Source organism: Saimiri boliviensis, chromosome 4 (genome assembly GCF_048565385.1).
Source record: "Saimiri boliviensis isolate mSaiBol1 chromosome 4, mSaiBol1.pri, whole genome shotgun sequence".
Lineage (NCBI taxonomy): Eukaryota > Metazoa > Chordata > Mammalia > Primates > Cebidae > Saimiri > Saimiri boliviensis.
In genome coordinates, this window is record NC_133452.1 from 79,768,544 (window position 1) to 79,789,085 (window position 20,542).

The following is a 20,542-nucleotide window of genomic DNA, read 5'->3' on the forward strand; positions in this document are numbered from 1 at the left end:
ACAGTTGAGGTTATGAATGAGAAGTTTACCAGAGATAGATATCATGAAATCCAAAGAAAAATTCAGGAACTGAAGAATTCACTGAATGAAATAGAAAATAGATCAAAAGCTTCGATAATAGACTAGATCAAACAGAAGAAAGAATCTCAGAACTGGAAGACAGGTCTTTGGAAATAACCCAGTCAGACAAAAATAAAGGTTAAAAGGCCAAAAAACAATGAACAAAGCCTTCATGACATATATGACACCAGAAAGTCACCAAATGTTCAATTTTTGGTATTCCAGAAGATAAAGAGAAAACAAATGGATTAGAAAACCTATTTAATGAAATAATAGATGAAAACTTCCCTAAGTTTAACAAGAGGTTTAGATATCCAGGAGGATCAAAGATCCCAAAGATAACATATAAAAAGGTCTACTCCACAACATGTTGTAGTCAAACTGTCAAAAATCAAAGAGAAAATTTGAAAAACACTAAGAGCGTCTGTCTAATCATTTGTAAGAGAACCCCCATCAGATTAACAGTTGACTTCATAGCAAAAACCTTATAGGCTAAGAGAGAGTAGAGGGTATATTCAAAGTTCTGAAAGAAAACACCTACCACCCAAGGATACCATATCCAGCAAAGTTATTCTTTCTTCATAAATGAAGGAGAAATAAAGTCTTTCCCAGACAAGCAAAAGCTGAGGGAATTCACCACCACTAGACTGATGAGAAATGCTTTAGGGAGTCTTATACCCAAAATTGAAAGACTAGTAACTATCATCATGAAAACACGAGACTGTAAATAAAAACTACTGGCAGAGCAAATACATAATCATGAAGGGAAAAACCTCAAATGTTTCCACTACATGATATCACCAAACCACAAAGATAGAACAATAAGAGAGAAAGAAAGGAACAATGAATATACAAAACAACCAGGAATAGAAAAGCTGAGCAGACCAATAAAAAGCAGGGATATTTAATCAGTAATAAAACATTTCAACAAAAAGTCCAGGACCAGATATCTTTACCACCAACTTCTACTAAAGTCTTAAGGAAGAACTAACACCAATCCTCAATCCCCCAAAATTGAAGAGGAGGGAATTCTAACTCATTCTATAAAGCTAGCATTATGTTGATATCAGAACAACAACCAAAAGAGAAAACAGGCCAGTATCCCTGAGGCAGTGATGGTTCAGCATATGCAAATCAATAAATATGATACATTACATCAATAGAATGAAGGACAAACACCATGTGATCATCGCAGTAGAGTCAGACAAAGCCTGTGATAAGAATCAACATCCTTTCATAATAAAAACTCTGAAAAAACCAGGTAGGCATAGAAGGAACATACCTCAACATAATGAAGCCAATATATGACAAGCCCACAATTAACATCATACTGATTGGGGAAAAGCTTTCACCTTTTGCCCTGAGATTTAGAACAAGACAAGGATATCCACTTACTCATCATGGTCCCGGAAGTACTATCTAGAGCAGTCAGGCAAAAGAAAGAAATAAAAGGCATCGAAATAGGAAAAGAAGTCAAATTGTCCTTCATTACTGATGTTATAATCTTAAATCTAGAAAAAGTTAATGGCTCCACCAGAAAACTCTGAGATCTTACGAGAAATTCAGTAAAGTTGCAGGATACAAAATCAACATATAGGCTGGGCAGTGGCTCACATCTATAGTCATAGTGCTTTGGGAGGCAGAGGTGGAAGGATCACTTGAGGCTAAGGGTTCAAGAACAGACTGGACCCCAAAGCTAGACTCTATCTCTACAAACTATTTTTTAAAAATTTAAAAGTTACCCAGGCACAATGGTGTGTTCTTCTAGTTCCAGCTACATGGGAGGCTGAGGTGGGAGGATCACTTGAGCCCAGGTGTTTCAGGCTTTGGTGAGCCATGGTTGAGCCACTGCACTTCAACCTGGGCAAAAGTATGAGACCCTGTCTCTGAAAGAAACAACAACAACAAAAGAAATCAACATACAAAAATCATTAGTGTTTCTGTATGCTGATACTGAACTAGCTGAGAAAGAAATCGAGAAGGCAATCCCATTTATAATAGCTACAAAAAGAGTAAAATGCCCAGGAATAAATTTAACCAAGGAAGTGAAAGTTCTCTGCAAGGAAAACTAGAACAGTGATGAAAGAAATTGAGTGGGACACAAACAAATAGACATCCATGCCCATGGATTGGAATAATTAATATTGTTAAAATGGCCATACTTTCCAAAGCAATCTGCATATTTAGTGCAATCTCTATAAAATACCAATGACATTATTCATGGAAATAGAAAAACCTCCTTATATATTTATTTATTTATTTATTTATTTATTTATTTTGAGACAGAGTTTCGCTCTTGTTACCCAGGCTGGAGTGCAATGGCGCGATCTCGGCTCACCGCAACCTCCGCCTCCTGGGTTCAGGCAATTCTCCTGCCTCAGCCTCCTGAGTAGCTGGGATTACAGGCATGTGCCACCATGCCCAGTTAATTTTTTGTATTTTTAGTAGAGACGGGGTTTCGCCATGTTGACCTGGATGGTCTCGATCTCTTGACCTCGTGATCCACCCGCCTCGGCCTCCCGAAGTGCTGGGATTACAGGCTTGAGCCACCACGCCTGTCGAAAAGAGAACTCTTATATGCTGTAGGTTGGAATGCAAATTAGTACAGCCACCATGGAAAACAGTATGGAAATTTCTCAGAAAACCAAAAGTAGAACTGCTATATGATCTAGCAGTTTCACTACTGGGTATTTATCGAAAGGAACAGAAATCATTATATCAAAGGTATACATACCTGCACTTGCATATTTATTGTAGCACTGTTCACAAGAGCAAAGATATGGAATCAACCTAAGTGTTCATCAGTGGATAAATGGATAAAGAAAACACAGCATATATACACAGTGGAATACTATACAGCCATGAAAAAGAATGAAATCGTCATTTGCAGCACATGGGTGGAACTTGAGGCCATTATGTTAAGTGAAATAAGCTAGACACAGAAAGACAAGTTTCACATTTTCACTCCTGTGGGAGCCAAAAAAGTTGATCTCATATCTGTAGTTCTAGAACTTGGGAGGCTGAGATGAGAGCATCACTTGAACCCAGGAGTTCGAGGTTACAGTGAGCTATGATTGTGCTACTACATTCCAGCATGGGCAAGAGAATGAGACCCTATCTCTTAAAAAAAAAATTGATCACATGGAAATAGAGAGTAGAATGATAGATTATAGGTACCAGAGTCTGGGAAGGGTGTGTGAACAGGAGAGGCATGGTGAAGAGAGGTTGGTCAGTACAAACATACAGTTAGATGGAATGTATAAATTTTTATTTTTGATAGCAGGGTAAGGCGACTGTTGTTAGCAAGGACGTATTGTGTATTTCCAAGTAGCTAGAAGAGAGAACTTGTAATATTCCTTTTTTTTTTTTTTTTTAAATTGAGATGGAATTTCGCTCTCGTTACCCAGGCTGGAGTGCAATGGCGCGATCTCGGCTCACCGCAACCTCTGCCTCCTGGGTTCAGGCAATTCTCCTGCCTCAGCCTCCTGAGTAGCTGGGATTACAGGCACGCGCCACCATGCCCAGCTAATTTTTTTGTATTTTTAGTAGAGACAGGGTTTCACCATGTTAGTCAGGATGGTCTTGATCTCTTGACCTCGTGATCCACCCGCCTCTGCCTCCCAAAGTGCTGGGATTACAGGCTTGAGCCACCGCACCTGGCCTTTTTTTTTTTTTAAGATGGGGTTTCACCCTGATGGCCAGGCTGGTCTTGAACTCCTGACCTCAGGTGATCCACCCATCTCGGCCTCCCAAAGTGTTAGGATTACAGGCGTGAGCCACTGCGCCCGGTAATATTCTTAACACACAGAAATGATAAATACTCAAGGTGATGGGTACTCCAGATACCCTGATTTCATCATTACTCATTACATGCCTGTAACAAAATATCACGTATACCCCATAAATACATAAAATATAGTATATCAATTAAAGAAAGTGAAAAGATTATTTCTCTTGCCATTTTTTTTCCAGAGAGTTTATGCTTCAGAGTGAGGTGAAATATGTGTAAATTTACTTTTACTTTTTTTTAGCCTCAGTTTGGGTGTGCATTTCTCAGTAAGACCATCTTGTTGGCTGATTGTGATTCTAGTTTTTATTTTTTTATTTTTTTAATTTTTTTTTGAGACGGAGTTTCGCTCTCGTTACCCAGGCTGGAGTGCAATGGCGCGATCTCGGCTCACCGCAACCTCCGCCTCCTGGGTTCAGGCAATTCTCCAGCCTCAGCCTCCTGAGTAGCTGGGATTACAGGCACGTGCCACCATGCCCAGCTAATTTTTTGTATTTTTTTAGTAGAGACGGGGTTTCACCATGTTGACCAGGATGGTCTCGATCTCTCGACCTCGTGATCCACCCGCCTCGGCCTCCCAAAGTGCTGGGATTACAGGCTTGAGCCACCGCGCCCGGCAGTGATTCTAGTTTTTAAAGATTTTTTGTACTTACGGCCCCCGACCGCAAATCAACTTCTTCAGCTAGTGCTCAACAGGAGAAATGATGACTTTTGTTCCAATCCAGAGAGAAAAATTGGCTATGATAGACTTACTGAGATGAGATTAAGACTCCAGTAATACGAATATGGCCATGTGTACTGTTCTTCATTGGTTATTTAAGGAATTTATGAGAGAAGTTTGACTGTATGTACTTTTTTACCCTATATGTTAGAATTTAACTGCCCAAGATGTGATTCTTAGGCATCACATGGTACCTAAAAATCATAATGATTTTTGTCATTTAAGAAATAGACAATATGTTCACTGATTTCAAAAATCCAAAAGTTTTAAAAGGTTGGTATCATGAAGTTTCCCTCTCACTTTTGCCCTCTATCTGCCTAGGCGCTCACCACTTACCACACTGGTTCCACGGTTTAGATTTTTTTTTTTTTTTTTTGAGATGGAGTTTTGCTCTTGTTACCCAGGCTGGAGTGCAATGGCGTGATCTTGGCTCACTGCAACCTCTGCCTCCTGGGTTCAGGCAATTCTCCTCAGCCTCCTGAGTAGCTGGGATTACAGGCATGCGCCACCATGCAATGCATCCTTTTAGAATTTCTTTTTTTTTTTTTTGTAAATTTTTTTGTAAATTTTTTTTTTTTTTTTTTTTTTTTTTTTTTTTTTTTGAGACGGAGTTTTGCTCTTGTTACCCAGGCTGGAGTGCAATGGCGCGATCTCGGCTCACCTCAACCTCCGGCTCTTGGGTTCAGGCAATTCTCCTGCCTCAGCCTCCTGAGTAGCTGGGATTACAGGCACGCGCCACCATGCCCAGCTAATTTTTTGTATTTTTAGTAGAGACGGGGTGTCACCGTGTTGACCAGGATGGTCTCGATCTCTTGACCTCGTGATCCACCCGCCTCGGCCTCCCAAAGTGCTGGGATTACAGGCTTGAGCCACCGCGCCTGGCTATTGTCTCAATTTTTTTTTTTTTTTTTTTTTTTGAGACGGAGTTTCACCCTTGTTACCCAGGCTGGAGTGCAATGGTGCGATCTTGGCTCACCGCAACCTCTGCCTCCTGGGCTCAGGCAATTCTCCTGCCTCAGCCTCCTGAGTAGCTGGGATTACAGGCACACGCCACCATGCCCAGCTAATTTTTTGCACTTTTAGTAGAGATGGGGTTTCACCATGTTGACCAGGATGGTCTCGATCTCTCGACCTCGTGATGCACCTGCCTCGGCCTCCCAAAGTGCTGGGATTACAGGCTTGAGCCACCGCGCCCGGCTATTGTCTCAATTTTTAACCTTGCTTCTAATTTAAAAAAATGTAACTTGAGGTTTCAGTATATTTTCAGAAAATAGAAGAGTTGTTAATAAAAAAGAAAGAGATACATATATATATATATAAAATATTGATGAGACATATGTACATCATATATACATATACCTATGTATATACATATATATCATATGTATTCATATATATATATATATATATATATATATATGATATAACTGGCTTGTCTCATATTTTAAGCCTGGGATATAAAATGGTGTAGTCAATAGTTTTTTTTTTTTTTTTTTGAGATGAAGTTTTGCTCTTGTTACCCAGGCTGGAGTGCAATGGCGCGATCTCGGCTCACCACAACCTCGGCCTCCTGGGTTCAGGCAATTCTCCTGCCTCAGCCTCCTGAGTAGCTGGGATTACAGGCACGCGCCACCATGCCTAGCTAATTTTTTTGTATTTTTAGTACAGACGGGGTTTCACCATGTTGACCAGGATGGTCTCGATCTCTTGACCTCGTGATCCACCCGCCTCGGCCTCCCAAAGTGCTGGGATTACAGGCTTGAGCCACCGTGCCCAGCCTATTTATTAATTTTTTTCAGTCCAAGCATGGTGGCTTATGCCCGTAATCCCAGCACGTTGGGAGGCCAAGGTATTTTTAGTAGAGACGGGGTTTCACCATGTTGACCAGGATGGTCTTGATCTCTTGACCTCGTGATCCACCCGCCTCGGCCTCCCAAAGTGCTGGGATTACAGGCTTGAGCCACCGCGCCTGGCCATCAATAGTTATTAACAGAGTTATTGGTGGTGGCTTCTTGGAAGGCTGGGGAGGGTGATGTGTGCCTGGAGCTTGAGTTGTGGTATATTTCAGATAGATATTATTCCTACTCTAGCCTCTTGTCAAATAAATCACAGGCTCAGGAGGTGTATGCAGCAAATTCTGGGTAGTGTTTTCTCTTTTGCATAGACTTTTGTGATGTTGGCAGTAGAATTTGTTTTGGTTGTATTTCTGTTCCTTCCTTAGTTTGGGAGTTAATTTATTTTAACAAGTGCCTGCTTAGTTTTAGTGTCTTGAGTAAGAATTAGGTAAGTGGTACTTTATAATTATTATCAACTGTTCAGGGGCAAAATACATACAAAATCTCCCTCCATGTAGATGGATGAACTGTAGTATTGCCATTTAGTCAACGTATTTGGGAACAAATTAAGTTACTAGTAAATCTAACCTTTCATTTTTTTTTTTAGGTTAAAATGGGCTTGTTGGTGGACCTGACAAATACATCAAGGTTCTATGACAGAAATGACATAGAAAAAGAAGGAATCAAATATATAAAACTTCAGTGTAAAGGGTAAGTTATGTATTAAGATTCTTTAATATTGAAACCTTTCATTACAATTTGTAATCTCTTCATTTTTCAAAAAAACTTTTTCTATATTACTAGACATGGCGAGTGCCCTACCACTGAGAATACTGAAACATTTATTCGTCTTTGTGAGCGGTTTAATGAAAGAAATCCACCTGAACTTATAGGTATGTTTGGCTTTACTTTACCATGGTTGAATATTTTGTTTTGCCTCTAGGTTTCTGTTTTCTTGTTTGCAAATAAACAAGTTTTTTTTTTTTCTGTTTTAAATAATTATCAAGTAGTATTAATTAACATGAAAGACTGATTTTTGTGAATTATGTAATAAATGTATTTTCATAATTCTTACATTTTTCAAGATAAAGCCCTGATTTCTCCTCTTCAGGTGTCCTATTGGGAAAATCTACCCTAAACGCTACATATTTATTTTTTATATTTCTACATTTTATAATTTTACATTTTATACTATATGTAATATTCTGAAAATTTTTTTCGTTCAGTATTTCTGAGAGTGATGTATAATGATGTAACTGTAGTTAAATTTTGCTGCTATATAGTATTCCGTTATACAAATATGCTACAGTTTATCTGTTCTCTTGTTAATGGACAATTCCTTCATCAGATTTTTATTGATTGCTACTCTATGCCAGGCACAGGCTCTTGGAACACATCAGTGAAGAAAATAGAAAAAAAGTTGCTGCTGTTACAGAGCTCATATTCTAGTGTGGGCTGGAGGCTAAGGGAGGGAGGGCAGGCAATAAACAAATATAAGAAGTAAATTTTCCTAAGTGGCAGTTACTGAAACTGACATTTCAGTTGTTTTCAGGGTTTTTTTTTTTTTTTCTTTTGTAAACAATGCTGGTAGGAGTGGTTTTCTAGAATTTTTGAGGATTGGCTTTAAATTTAGTTTTTTTTTTTTTTTTTTTTTTTGAGACAGAGTTTCGCTCTTGTTACCCAGGCTGGAGTGCAATGGCGCGATCTCGGCTCACCGCAACCTCCGCCTCCTGGGTTCAGGCAATTCTCCTGCTTCAGCCTCCTGAGTAGCTGGAATTACAGGCACGAGCCACCATGCCCAGCTAATGTTTTGTATTTTTAGTAGAGACGGGGTTTCACCATGTTGACCAGGATGGTCTCGATCTCTCGACCTCGTGATCCACCCATCTCGACCTCCCAAAGTGCTGGGATTATAGGCTTGAGCCATCGCGCCCGGCCGTTTTTTTTTTTTTTTTAATTAAAGAAATATTATTTTTTGAGATGAAGTCTTGCCATATCACCCAGGCCAGAGTGCAGTGGTACAATCTTGGCTCATTGGAGCCTTGAACTCCTGGGCTTAAGTGATCTTTCTGCCTCAGCTTCCTGAGTAGCTGGATTAGAGGTACACGCCAGCATTCCCAGCTGTTTTATTTTTATTTTTTGTAGAGACAGGGTCTCGCTATGTTGCCCAGGTTTTGTTTGAACTTCTGGTTTCAAGTGATCATCTTGCCAGGACCTCTGAAAGTGCTAAGATGATAGGCATGAGCCACTGTGTGTGGCCAACTTTGATTCTTTGTTATTTCTGATATTTCTGTTGGGTATATGGTTTAAATTGAGGATGCAATTTAAATGTTGCTGTGTGTGTTTTTTTTTTTTGAAATAGAGTCCCACTCTGTTGCCCAGGCTGGAGTGCGGTGGTGCAATCTTGGCTCACTGCAACCTCTGCCTCCCAGTTTCAAATGATTCTCCTACCTCAGACTCCTGAGTAGCTGTGATTACAGGTGTGCGCCACCACACCCCGCTGCTTTTTGTAGTTTTAGTAGAGATGGGGTTTCACCATGTTGGCCAGGCTGGTCTTGGCCTCAGGTAATCTGCCTGCCCACCTTGGCCTCCCAGAGTGCTGGGATTACAGGCCTTAAATACTATGCCTAGCCAATTAAATGTTTTCTGCATAACCAACCATTTATTTCAGCACCGTTTATTGAATAGTTCTTTCTTTCCTTAGGGCTAGATGATGTAAATTAGCTTCTTATATGTAGTGTTTGAAAATTTTTCCTGTTCATCTCATTTTAATTTTTTGGTAATATTTTAAAACTTTTTTTGTGCTGGGCGCAGTGGCTCAAGCCTGTAATCCCAGCACTTTGGGAGGCCGAGGCGGGTGGATCACGAGGTCAAGAGATCGAGACCATCCTGGTCAACATGGTGAAACCCCTCTACTAAAAATACAAAAAATTAGCTGGGCATGGTGGCGCGTGCCTGTAATCCCATCTACTCAGGAGGCTGAGGCAGGAGAATTGCCTGAACCCAGGAGGCGGAGGTTGCGGTGAGCCGAGATCGCGCCATTGCACTCCAGCCTGGGTAACAAGAGTGAAACTCCGTCTCAAAAAAAAAAAAAAAAAAGTTAATAATCTTATTCATGAAGATATCCTATATACCAGTAGGTGAAAGAGGCATTCCTTAATAGAAAACTATGGAAAACACAATGAAAGAGCAATTTATGGAATATGAAATACAAGAAACCAAGAAACATGAACAAAGTTTTCTTACTTGTTAAGGAGATACAAATTAAAATACATGCTGTTAGCTGCACTCCATATCAAATTGGCAAAGATTAAAAAAATGGTATTTCCGAGAGCTCCTGGGGGACTTTGCCCTGAACCACCTGGGGATGGTGTCAGTTCTGTTTGGGTTGAACAAGACCCTTGCACATGGTATGTTGGGGACCTAGCTGAAAATTCTTGGCACCCCCTTATGCAAAGCCAGCCATCACTATCCTGGGTGGAGCCCCCTAGCATTGAGGTGGCCCCTGGCCACCCCTCCTCAGGGCCTTCAGGAGAACTGAGTAACGCTCCAGCGGCTTCCCCTTCTCCTTGCCGGGGGTGCCTGGGGCGCGTCTCTCTGTGCCTTGGACTGAGACCAGGTCCTGGTGACAGAATGACCTGTTTGTTGGAAAGGCCTTGTTGCCAGTGAAGGGCATCTTAGAACAAAACTATATGGTTTCATTGTGAATTGGCCATGGGACAACTTTCTTTTTTAATCAACTTATTAAGTTACAGCACTATAATAGCTTTTGCTGATTTAGCAATGATGTGCATAACACATAATGTTATGCCTTATGAGGAAAGGGTTCTTAAAGAAGAGTACGTTGCACATGACATTAGGTGGGTAAAAGTTGCCTCATGTTAGTGTCTGTTTCTACACAGAACCTTTGGGTTTTCTTCTGTTTGTCAGATAAATGTTTGGTGCATGCACTGCTGCACCGTGAACCTCCCTGCATCTGTTTCTCTGTTCGTCTATGGCTGACTCAATAAACTTTTCCCTTTTGGAAAAAAAATTATAATTGTTAGTGTCAAGAATTGGATAAAATGGGTGCATTCATGCATTTTAGAGTGTTAATTGTTAATGTCTCTGCAGAGGGCTCTGTGGAGAGACAACATGGTGATATTTCTCAAGATCCTTAAAAGCATTTCCCTTGACTCATCAAGACCATCTGAGACCTTATTTTAAGGAAGAAGTCAGAGATGGACATAAAGAGTTATGTGAGAGGAGTTTAATCACAATTTCCTTGGTAACAAAAAACAACTTGGAAACAACATATATATTTGAAAAAAGCAGGTTACTTATATGGTACAATAAGCAGCTATTATTTAACAACAATATTATGCTATATACATGAAATATATTAAGGATGTGTGTGTATATATTCACACATTTACATGAATATATATAACATATGCACATATATACACATACCTTGAGGTGTATGACTAGCTGAAGGTAATATTGAGGCCTTTATTTGAAAAATTAAAAACAACTCACAAAACTGTTTTCTCATTTGAGAGAAGCCAGTGTAGGGGTAAACGATAAATATGCTTAATGAATTCAAGGGAGGGCAAACACTTTTAACCTCTAGCATCAGATGTCATGATGTTAGAAAGAGTCATACTCCAGGTTTAGGAAAACAAATTCATCCTTGTTATAAATTGTGCAGTTGTATTCTTAGAAGAACTGATAAGAAAAATTTCTAATGGTTTTGAGTCTTCTGCAGGTTATAAAATTTATAGAACCGGCCGGGCGCGGTGGCTCAAGCCTGTAATCCCAGCACTTTGGGAGGCCGAGGCGGGTGGATCACAAGGTCAAGAGATCGAGACCATCTTGGTCAACATGGTGAAACCCCGTCTCTACTAAAAATACAAAAAAAAAATAGCTGGGCATGGTGGTGCGTGCCTGTAATCCCAGCTACTCAGGAGGCTGAGGCAGGAGAATTGCTTGAACCCAGGAGGCGGAGGTTGCGGTGAGCCAAGATCGCGCCATTGCACTCCAGCCTGGGTAACAAGAGCGAAACTCCGTCTCAAAAAAAAAAAAAAAAAAAAATTTACAGAACCTAGTGATACATACATTATTCCCGGCATTATGATACATACATTATCTATGTATGTATCAATATGTTTTATATTCCTGGCAGCAATTCTGTTCATGTGGATTGAAGTGGAAACATTTGCTTTGGGCCTGCCAAATTTTGGAGCAGAGGATGTATTATCAGTTATTTCTTGTAGTATTGCTGTAGAGATAATAATACAAACTGGTCTCAGAACTGATTGCTGATAACACTTTTTTTTTTTTTTTTTTTTTTCTGAGACGGAGTTTTTTGCTCTTGTTACCCAGGCTGGAGTACAATGGCGCGATCGGCTCACCGCAACCTCCGCCTCCTGGGTTCAAGCAATTCTCCTGCCTCAGTCTCCTGAGTAGCTGGGATTACAGGCACATGCCACCATGCCCAGCTAATTTTTTGTATTTTTTAGTAGAGACAGGGTTTCACCATGTTGACCAGGATGGTCTCTATCTCTTGACCTCGTGATCCACCCGCCTCAGCCTCCCAAAGTGCTGGGATTACAGGCTTGAGCCACCGCGCCCGGCTTTTTTTTTTTTTTTGAGAGACGGAGTTTCACTCGTTACCCAGGCTGGAGTGCAATGGCGCGATCGGCTCACCGCAACCTCCGCCTCCTGGGTTCAGGCAGTTCTCCTGCCTCAGCCTCCTGGGTAGCTGGGATTACAGGCACGCGCCACCATGCCCAGCTAATTTTTTGTATTTTTGGTAGAGATGGGGTTTCACCATGTTGACCAGGATGATCTTGATCTCTTGACCTTGTGATCTACCCGCCTTGGCCTCCCAAAGTGCTGGGATTACAGGCATCAGCCACCGCACCCAGCCAACACCTTTTTAAATAAAAAGCACTCAAACTTAAGTAGTCTTAGGATCTGAAAATATTGACCTGCTTTTATAGTACTTTCATTTATTTTTAGTTTCAGAGAAGGAATTTTTACCAGCCTTGCACAAATTCTTGCTGATCAATATTTGTGACCAATAGTAAACATTTGTGATGTGTCAAAGGTTAGACTCTGGCTTCTTTTCAAAGCTGTCTTGGTTTTAAAAAAAAAATTCCAGTCTGGGTGACATAGTGAGACTTGGTCTTTAAAAAAAAAAGATCATCTTTGAATTAGCTGATATAATTGTTAATTTATCAATTATTGTTGACAATTGATTCAGTTATCAGTTGATAATTGGTGGGGCTGTGAGTTAATGCTGTAGGCTTGGTGGAAATATAAAGTTCTTGAAACACAGAAGCTTGAAACCTTTTCTAATTCTTAGCAGTAACTATAGCTTCATAGTCTCTTATTTGAAACCCTTGGAGCCAGATGTTTTCAGTTTTTACCATATTGTTAGCTTCTCTGGTGCAGTACCCTCAAATTATTACTATTATTTTTTTGAGATGGAATCTCACACTGTGGCCTGGGCTGGAGTGCAGCAGCACGATCTTGGCTTACTGCTACCTTTGCCTCCTAGTTTCTACCAATTCTCCTGCCTCAGCCTCCCGAGTAGCTGGGATTACAGGCGCCGACCACCACTCCCGGCTAATTTTTTTTTGTATTTTTAGTAGAGATGAGGTTTCACTATGTTGGCCATGCTGGTTTTGAATGCCTGACCTTGTGGTCCACCCACCTCAGCCTCCCAGAGTGCTGGGATTACAGGCATGAGCCACCTCACCTGGCCTCAATTTTTTTTTTTTATTATGGAAATTGCAGACATACCCAAAGTAGAGAGAATAAAAAAATGAAACCCTATGTATCTATCATCCACCTTTAGTAATTATCATTTGCTGATTTTTTTTCATCTCCACCCTTAATAATATATTCTGTATCTGTATGAAAAATATTTGGGAAAAAACTCAATATAAAATAACAATACAGTAAAAAAATACAATTTAAAAATACAGTATAGTCACGGTTCACATAGTGTTTACATTGTATTCAGTATTATAAGTAATACATAGAGGTGATTTAAAGAAAACAGCAGGATGCTCATGGGTCACATGCAAATATATGCCATTTTATACAAGGCATTTAAGCACTAAGCATCAGAGGATTTTGGCATCTGAGGCGGTTCCTAGAACCAATTCCCTGAGGAGGCTGAGGAACAACTATATATTAAATTTTGTTTGACCTTCATTATTATATTAAAGAAATTTTTAGAGACCAGGTCTTGTTGTGTTGTCCAGGCTAGACTTCAACTCCTAGGCTTAAGCAGTCTTTCCACCTTAGCTCCCAAGTAGCTGGGACTACAGGCAGGTGCCCGTGGGCCTAGCTCCTACTATTATGTTTAGCTGACACATAATAACTGTACATATTTATGGGATAGAGTGAGATATTTCAGTACATATCTACGATGTATAATGATCAAGTCAGGGTTATTAGCATTTTCATGACCTTAAACTGTATTTTAGAGCAAATCACAGATATGTCACTAAAAATGTTTCAGTATACATCTTTAATAAGGACTTTTGGGTTTCATATGATTACCATACAGTAATTATACCACAAGAAGAGTTATAAATTCTTTAATGTCATCTAGAACCTAGTCTGTTTTTAGATTTCTTCAATTACCTTAAAAATTTCTTTTTAGTTTTTCAAACCAGGATCCAACAATATTTTCAAATTGTATTTATGTTTCTCAAATGTCCCTGATTTCCTCTTTTTTAAAATGCAATCAATTTGATGGAAAAGCCTAGCCATTGTTCTGTGAAATGTTTCACATTCTGACTTTCTGGACTTATCTGATACCATCCTCATGATTTCAGTTAGCTTGTTCTCTTATCTCCTGTAGGTCTTGTAAATTGTTAGTTAAATCTAGAGACATGATTAGATTCACTTTTAGGACTTTAGGCAAGAATATTTTATAGATGGTACTGTGTATTTTCTTTCATACCACATCAGGAAGCACATAATATTTGGTTGTCCCACATTTATTGGTGCTAAGATGAGTAAGTGGGTTCAAGTGGTGGCTGCTTGTTTCTTTTGCTATAAAGTTCTCCATTTTGTCTTTTACTTAATGATTTTACTGTTCATTGCTGATCATTGCCTAGGTTCAGTATTTCATTGGAGGTTGCAAAATGGTGATTTCTGAGATTCTTTAATTTCTTCACGTATTAGCCGAAATTCTTTTTTTTTTTTTTTTTTTTTGAGACTGAGTTTCGCTCTTGTTACCCAGGCTGGAGTGCAATGGCGCGATCTCGGCTCACCGCAACCTCCGCTTCCTGGGTTCAGGCAATTCTCCTGCCTCAGCCTCCTGAGTAGCTGGGATTACAGGCACACGCCACCATGCCCAGCTAATTTTTTGTATTTTTAGTAGAGACGGGGTTTCACCAAGTTGACCAGGATGGTCTCGATCTCTCGACCTTGTGATCCACCCACCTCGGCCTCCCAAAGTGCTGGGATTACAAGCTTGAGCCACCGCGCCCGGCCCGAAATTCTTCTTTAATAAAGAACGATTCCATCTCAATAATTGAGTTATCCTGAAATATAGTTTGTACTAGAAAAGCAAGTTAAAGTTTTGATTCTATCCTACTCTCAAATTTCAGAATGAATTGGTATCTTGTACTCTCCAGTGGCATTTGATTATAGTTTATATATATATATTTTTTTCTAATTTATTTTTTATTTTTTTTAAGGACCATAACATGGAAGGTTTTTTGTATTTTTGAAGTATCTGCAAACTCATGATTTTTTATATAGTTTTTTATGTGTTTAAATTAGTTGCAGCTAATATTAAGATATCTGGATTGCTCCTAGGCCATTGGGAGCTTCTTCAGGTTGGCTTTGATATTCTTTTGATACCACCCATCAGCCTTTGATGGTTCACTTGTTTTCTGGCAAAAGATGTTTTCCAGACATAGAATCAGTTATTTCTCTAAGGATCTTGGTTCCTTTTAATGGAAAATAGCATTTAGAGGTAATCTGGGTGTTAGAAAGCATCCCATAATTAAGTACATGAACATTTCTACAGTTAAACATATGAATATTAGTTCACACTAAGTGGTAAAAACAGACTGTAATAATGTCACATCAGTTCAGGTCAGATTTTGTCCCTAAATGACTTAACAAGAAATGTTATTTTTTTCAGGGTGTTTTTTGAAATCATGATTACAAATAAGAGGTTGTGGAGCAGTGTTAATATTTTTTGGATGTACAGAAATAAATGATTTGAGAGTAAGGATTTTGTGAACTGGAGAAATTTAAAAATCAGTTTTGTCTTACAAGAGAAATACCTGATTTCTTGGTGAATGGAGGGATATGTGTAACAGATACGGCTTAAATAATGCCTCTAATTATTTTAGGTGTTTCTAGTTACATATATCTGTGACAGATTTATGAATACGTATTTATATGAATAACGTGTATTTTGGTAAAAAAACATTTCTTTTGGTTAAATAAAAATATTTAAGGTACTTGGCTCATAATGATAGGTTCTTAGTAATTGTGAATTTCCTTTTCTGTCCTTATCATTTTGTTGCTCATTTAGGTATATTCTTTAATGTGTCATCCTCAGCATTACTGACATTTTGGAATGGATAATTCTTTATGAGGTTATCCTGTGCATTTAGGATGTTTAATAGCATTGCTGGCCTCTACTCACTAGGTACTAATGGCATCCCACAAACTGTGACAATTAAAATTGTCTCTAGAAATTGCAAGATGTCCCCTAGGGGGGCAAAATCTCCCCCAGTTAAGAACTACTGACTGCTGGGCGCAGTGGCTCACTCCTGTAGTCCCAGCACTCTGGGAGGCTGAGGTGGGTGGATCACCTGAGGTCAGGAGTTCCCAACAAGCCTGACCAACATGGTGAAACCCTGTCTCTACTAAAAATACAAAATTAGCTGGGCTTTGTGACACATGCCTGTAATCCCAGCTACTAGGAAAGCTGAGACAGAAGAATCGCTTGAACCCCGGAGGTGGAGGTTGCAGTGAACTGAGATCGTGCCACTGTGTTTCAACCTGGGCAATGGAGTAAGACTCCATCAAACAAACAAACAAACAAACAAACAAACAAACAAACACTACTGACCTAATTAGACTGATCATATAATTAGGACTAATATCTAGCTAGTGAGATAGAAATAAAATCGTGGTTTAGCAGGTCATGGACAAACAAACAAACAAAAAATTATGGGCCTGGTGTGATGGCTCATGCCTGCAATCCCAGTAGACCGAGGCCAAGGATCTCTTGAGTCCAGGAGTTCAAGACCAGTCTTGGCAACATAGACCCTGACTGCCCCCTACCCGCCAATTATATATATATATATATATATATATATATATATATATATATATATATATATATATATATTCAGATCAGGCTTTTAATATTTAGAAGATAGATGGTCACCAGCCCCTTATAAACTTCCCCAGCCATATATATTTGTATAGTTATAGCTAATCTTTCTGTCCTTTTGTTGGGGAATTTCTTTTCCTAGTTTGATTGTAAATGCCATGTACATTCATTTTGTTATATTAGCTTGCCTAGAAAATGAAGACAAATTTGAATAGAAGGTGCCATGAAGTAGTTAACAGTGAACGAATATTTTGTTAAAAACTATGATTTGGCCAGTTGTGGTGGCTCATGCTTGTAATCCTAGCACTTTGGTATGCTGAGGCAGGTGAATCACGAGGTCAGCATATCAAGACTATCCTGGCCAACATAGTTAAACCCCATCACTACCAAAAATGCAAAAAAAGTAGCTGGGCATGGCAGCGTACACCTGTAGTCCAGCTACTCGGGAGGCTGAGGCAGGAGAATTGCTTGAACCCGGGAGGTGGAAGCTGCAGTGAGCTGAGATCGCACTACTGTAGTCCAGCCTGGCGACAGAATAAGACTCCATCTCAAAACAAAAACAAAAACAGCCGGGCGCGGTGGCTCAAGCCTGTAATCCCAGCACTTTGGGAGGCCGAAGCGGGTGGATCACAAGGTCGAGAGATCGAGACCAACTTGGTCAACATGGTGAAACCCCGTCTCTACTAAAAATACAAAAAAAAAAAAAATAGCTGGGCATGGTGGTGCATGCCTGTAATCCCAGCTACTCAGGAGGCTGAGGCAGGAGAATTGCCTGAACCCAGGAGGCGGAGGTTGCGGTGAGCCGAGATCGCGCCATTGCACTCCAGCCTGGGTAACAAGAGCGAATCCGTCTCAAAAAAAAACAAAAACAAAAACAAAAAAACCCCACACAACTAAAACAGCTAACCTCCCCCCGCCCTGCCACCCCTGCAAAAGAAACCCAGCTGGTTTACTTGCCCCTAGATGGACCCATTCTCATCATGAATAAAACTGAAAATTGCTTTAAAAAAATACTGAAGACATATCTAAGCTTGTAGTATACCTAATGAATTGATTTTTTAATATCAAATACATAATCTCCCAAGTTTTTCTGTAGAGGCTTATTTTGATGGTTTTGTAACTTTATAACCCTATCTGTAAATGTTTTGGTGTATGACTGAACAGTTAGACTAAGACTCTATGTATTTGCATATAAAGAATATTAAAAGGGAAAATGGTACTTTCTTAAATTACGTATCTTCACATATTAGCTAATTGGCAATTATTCTTGATTTTCCTATTCATAAAATTGTTTAATGTTTCAAGAGTAAAAATTGTAAACAAGGCTGGGTGCAGTGGCTCACGCCTGCATTCCCAGCACTCTGGAGGCCAAGGCGGGTGGATCACAAGGTCAGGAGTTCAAGACCAGCCTGGCCAAGATGGTGAAATCACGTCTCTACTAAAAATACAAAAAAAATTAGGGGGAGTGGTGGCAGGCACCTGTAATCTTAGCTACTCAGGAGGCTGAGGCGGAGAATTGCTTGAACCTGGGAGGTGGAGGTTACAGTGAGCCAAGATCGTACCACTGCACTCCAGCCTGAGCAACAGAGTGAGACTCCATCTCAAGGAAAAAAAAAAAAAAAAAAAAAAGGAAGCAAAAAAAGTAGCTTGGGTGAGAAACATCAAAAGTTGAAATATTTGTTGCTTGAATTGGTCTAAATAGGAGATAGTAAGGAAATTTGCATGTTGGGTTAAGATACATGAATACAAAAATATGTTTACAGCTCACATCTTTGTAGTGGCTGTTTTGAAGGACTTTTTCTTACAAAGCAATGAAGACAATGGAATTTGTAGATTTTCTTGGTCATAGCTATTGTCAAGCTTTGTGGTTTGACTAGGTTCTTGTCCTGAGCCTGTAAACATACCTAAACTTGTTAAATAATCCCCTCACTGGAAAAAAACAAAACAAAACCGAACCCATATCTTTCTGTTTTGCATTCCCTCTTCCCTTTCTCAGCTGACTTTTTAAAAGAATCTGTACTTGAATTCATTTATTCCTATCCATTTTGTTGCAGTCTGGAGTTCTCCCTCAGCAGCGCTTTTTGTTTGTTTGGGTTTTGAGACTGGGCCTCACTCAGTCACCCAGGCTGGAGTGCAGTGGCGCAGTCATAGCTCACTGCATCCTCGACCTCCTGGTCTCAAGCAATCCTCCCACCTCAAACTCCTGAGTAGCTGGGACTACAGGCACTTGTCACCATGCCCACCTAGTTTTTCAATTTTATTTTTTGTAGAGACAGGATTATACTCTGTTGTCCAGGCTGGCCTGAGCTCCTGGCCTCAAGTGATAATCCTGCCTCGGCCTCCCATAGTGTAGCGATTACAGGCGTGAGCCACTGCACCTGGCTAGCACTCTTAAATGGTGATTTTCCATTTTAATCATTATGTGACATTTAAGCACTCATATCTTGGAAATTTCCTTTGCTTGGTGTATGTGACCCTGTATTTTTGTTCTTTCTCAGTCTTTTTTTGTTTTTAGCTGGTGGTGTCTTGCTCTGTTACCCAGGCTGGAGTGCAGTGGTGTGATCTCAGCTCACTGCAACCTCTACCTCCTGGGTTTAAGCGATTCTCCTGCCTCAGCCTCCCGAGTAGCTGGGATTACAGGCAGCCACCACCAACCCCGGCTAATTTTTGTATTTTTAGTAAGAGAGGGTTTCTCCATGTTGGCCAGGCTGGTTTTGAACTCCTGGTCTCAAGTGATCTACCCACCTCAGCCTCCCAAAGTGCTGGGATTATAGGTCAGAGCTGTAATCAGCCATGGGAGTGGTTTTTCTAAACTCTGATAATTTAGTTGCCGTGCTTAAAATTCTTTACTATGTCTCCATTGCCTTTGTATTCTTTAGTATGTTTCACAAGTTTCTTCAGGATGTTGACCTGTTCATTGTCTCCAACTGCATTTGGCATTTCTTACCACACCTCATATTCTAGCCATTCTGATTTATTTATAGTTTGCTATATGTGCTTTTTTGATTCATGTATTTACGTTTACACAGATTGTTCCTACTGTCTGCAGTTCCTTTGTATAAATATTCTTGTTTATTGAGAGTTGTTCAGTGACTAAGGTTTTTATTCTGAATATTAATGGTCATTTTATTATAGCATCAATGTAGAAATCGGTGATTTGGCTCAATTGATAGTTATTTCCAAAAAATTTTTGAAGGTAGCATGTTTTGTGGTGGGCAGGCCTATGCACACCTATCCCTAAAGTCCTAGAAAGCAAAGAAACCAAAAAAAGAGGCTGACAAATCCAGTTTCTTAGAAAGAGACATTTAATAGGGACTTAAAAAGAAACAAAGCCTAAGTCTCAGGTGGCAGTGAGATAAGATGGTAGATCCCCACCATTACTCCCAAGACACAGGGCTTATATTACCATAGGAAACAGGCCATTCAGAAGGGATGTGTAGAACAAGTAACTATAATAACATCAAGGTTGTTTTTACCTAAGGGCAGGGTTTATAGTTAGTACGTGCTCTTACACAAAGAACAGTAGATAAACTACAAATCTTAGAGGCCTTCCCAGAACTGGGGTTAATCAGAAGTCAACATGGCAAACTAGCATCCAAGATGGAGCTGCTTTGGCCTCCACATAGCAAAAACTCTTTTTGGAAAGGACTCCTACCATAATATACCGAAGAGATTAAAGTGATTTTTTTTGGCATATGATTTTAAATGTATCAAATATATAACCTGGGTTTTTGGTGAAGTTCATTGCTGAGAACAAGGCCATACTGATGAAC

The 20,542-nt window shown here is 39.8% G+C and overlaps 1 protein-coding gene across 2 annotated transcripts in view; it reads left to right on the plus strand.

The window, feature by feature from the left end:
- RNGTT (RNA guanylyltransferase and 5'-phosphatase) overlaps positions 1–20,542 on the plus strand; it is a 342,640-nt gene that overhangs the window by 23,216 nt on the left and 298,882 nt on the right. For both annotated transcript variants that reach the window (XM_039467722.2, XM_074397708.1), the window contains exons 3-4: positions 7,011–7,114; positions 7,208–7,296. In XM_039467722.2, coding sequence (XP_039323656.1) covers positions 7,011–7,114; positions 7,208–7,296 — 193 coding nt within the window. The remainder of the gene's footprint in view (positions 1–7,010; positions 7,115–7,207; positions 7,297–20,542) is intronic.